This window comes from Nicotiana sylvestris, chromosome 4, assembly GCF_000393655.2.
Source record: "Nicotiana sylvestris chromosome 4, ASM39365v2, whole genome shotgun sequence".
NCBI lineage: Eukaryota > Viridiplantae > Streptophyta > Magnoliopsida > Solanales > Solanaceae > Nicotiana > Nicotiana sylvestris.
In genome coordinates this window covers 1,019,412-1,022,067 of record NC_091060.1, presented here as the reverse complement: position 1 = coordinate 1,022,067, position 2,656 = coordinate 1,019,412, and the positions used below count along the sequence as shown (strand labels likewise).

At 37.6% G+C, this 2,656-nt stretch overlaps 1 protein-coding gene across 1 annotated transcript; it reads left to right on the top strand.

Annotated features, from left to right (window-relative positions):
* Window positions 1-234: 234 nt before the first annotated feature.
* LOC138889099 (uncharacterized) lies at window positions 235-1,053 on the top strand. Its single transcript, XM_070171659.1, has one exon. It carries the CDS (start codon window positions 235-237, stop codon window positions 1,051-1,053), a length of 819 nt encoding a protein of 272 aa, XP_070027760.1.
* The last annotated feature ends 1,603 nt before the right edge of the window (window positions 1,054-2,656 follow it).

Here is a 2,656-nt window from a genome sequence, read left to right as displayed (position 1 = left end):
AATAGATATATTAAACGGTTTTAATATATTAGCTGAATCTGGTTTGCAACTAATGAATCTAAGGCAATTGGGAGAAGGAACAAGTGGACAAAGAAGACTAGAAGAGTTGGATGGATACACACAACCTATTTTTATTCCAGTATGAGGTTGGTTACATGGAATATTAGGGGTCTAAACAAGATCCCAAGACAAAAAGAGGTTAGTAAGTTCTTAAGGGGCAATAAGGTGAGTATGATGGCAATATTAGAACATAAGGTGAAAGAACAGAAGGTTAATCAAACTATGAAGAGAATTACTACAGATTGGGAATGGGCAGCAAACTATGAATTTAGTAGTAAAGGGAGAATATGGCTAGTATGGGATGTGATGGAAGTGGAATGTGTGGTAAAGGAAAAATCAGAACAGTTTATTCATGCTAATGTACTGGTTAAGGACATGAATATGAAGTTTGATTTCACAGCTGTATATGGCTTGCATACTTTGGAGGATAGAAGGAAATTGTGGATGGACCTACTGCAAATTAAGAGTAATATACAGGAGGCATGGTTAATCATGGGTGACTTCAATGCTATAAGGTCTAAGGAGGATAGACCAACAGGGAACCCCGTGCAAGAAGGAAAGGTAAAGGATTTCAACAACTTTGTTGATGATGCTATATTGACTGAAATGAGAATAAATGGTAGAGAATTCACCTGGACAAACGGCCACACATACAGTAGAATTGATAGGGCTTTAGTGAATGATAAATGGACGCTGACAATGCCTCAATTAGAGGTATGGGTAATGGATCCGGGGTGCTCAGACCATTCACCTTTGAATATTACTTTTATAGACAAAGAAGAATCAGGACCTAAACCTTTCAAGTTTCTGAACCATCTTGCTGATCATAAAGATTTTCTAGAGATAGTTAATAAAGCTTGGATAGGAGGATGGACAGGGGACAAAATGAAAGATGTCTGGGAGAAATTGAAAAGGGTAAAGATAGCAATGAAGAAGCTAAATGCTGAGGAGTACAATGCTGTAGGAGGAAGAATTGCAAAATGTAGAGAATAACTTTGTATATTGCAGGAACAAATGAGAAGGCCAGGCCAACAAAGTACTATGACATTAGCTGAAAAAGAGACAAAGTTACAACTGGAAAAATGGCTAAGGGTGGAAGAGAGCATTTTAAAGCAAAAATCAAGAATACAATGGTTAAAACTAGGAGATGGAAACAATGCCTACTTCTATGCAAGTATGAAGAACAAAAACTCCCAAAATAAGATACAAAAGATGACAAGAAGTAATGGCACAATGACACAAACAAAGCAGAAAATGGAGGATGAGGTAATGAGCTTCTACAAACAGCTATTAGGAACTGCAGCAGAGAAGATACCGGCAATTAACACAACAGTAATGAGAGAAGGACCAATGGTCAATACACAACAACAAAGGCAGTTGATAGCAAGTGTAACAAAAGAGGAAATACATAGAGCATTGATGGTAATTAGTGACAACAAGGTGCCAGGATGTGATGGATTTAATGCACTATCCACATTCTTGTTTGTTGCTTCTATTTCTACTTAAAGCTATTGACTGCAATAATAAACTAGAAGACAATATTTTTTATTTTGGTTATTTTTCAAATGATAAAGGATCTAGGGTCGTGACTTCCACCTAGGTGGTTACCTAAGGGGTTGTAAACTCTAGGACAAGTTTGATTAGTCAGGGTCGTAATATAACAATCACATGCAATTACCCACTCTATACCTCTCGGTAGTTTGAGTGATTTTGCCCAATTTGGCTATCTCACATCCAAACAGGTATTGCACAAAACAAGTGATATATGCTCAAGTTGGGTCTTACTATCTCTAGATTTGACCATTTAATTGGGGCTATCAATTTCTTAAGTTCACCCCAGTTTCTTGTTAGCCATGTTTTTCCTAGACTTAGTCTCTCTTTTTAAAGTAGAGACAAAGTCAAATAGGCATGAATCAATATTTGCAACCATTAATTCTTGAATACAAGCATGAACAAGGCTAAATATCACTAACCCAATAACAAACAAGCCCTAAATCAAATACCCATTAAGTACCCACATTAGGGTTCGGCCACAACCCTAGCTAGAAATTTAGTTACTCATGAAAAATAAAGAAATACAAGAAGAAATAAAGATAGAATGCATAATAATTGATTAGAGAAAAAAATCTAATGTTAAGAAGTTAATATTGTACAAAATTACTCAAAATAGTAAAGAAAATGACTCGGGTGCTCTCCCAATACAAAACTTAACCTTAAAATGACAAAAAGTTCTATTTATACTAAGCTGAAAATATCTAACAAAAATGCCCCTGCGAAGGTTGTGCGGCCGCAAAATTATGTGTGCAGTCCCCGCAATGAGCTTCTGCGGCCGCACAATTATAGTGCGGTCCGCATTCCTAGAACATGGGCTTGGCACTTTGGGGCTTCTGTGATCCGCATAAAAATGAGTACGTCCGCACAAAAATGATACGGTTCGCACTCCTTCACTTTGGACTTGAACCCAACTCTCTGATTTTTCACTTCTACGGACTGCATAATATTGAGTGTGACCGCACTTGACATCCTGCAGCCGCACAATTTCGGTGCGGTCCGCATGCCTTCAGCTGGCCCAAAGACTAACTCTTTGAATCTCCTC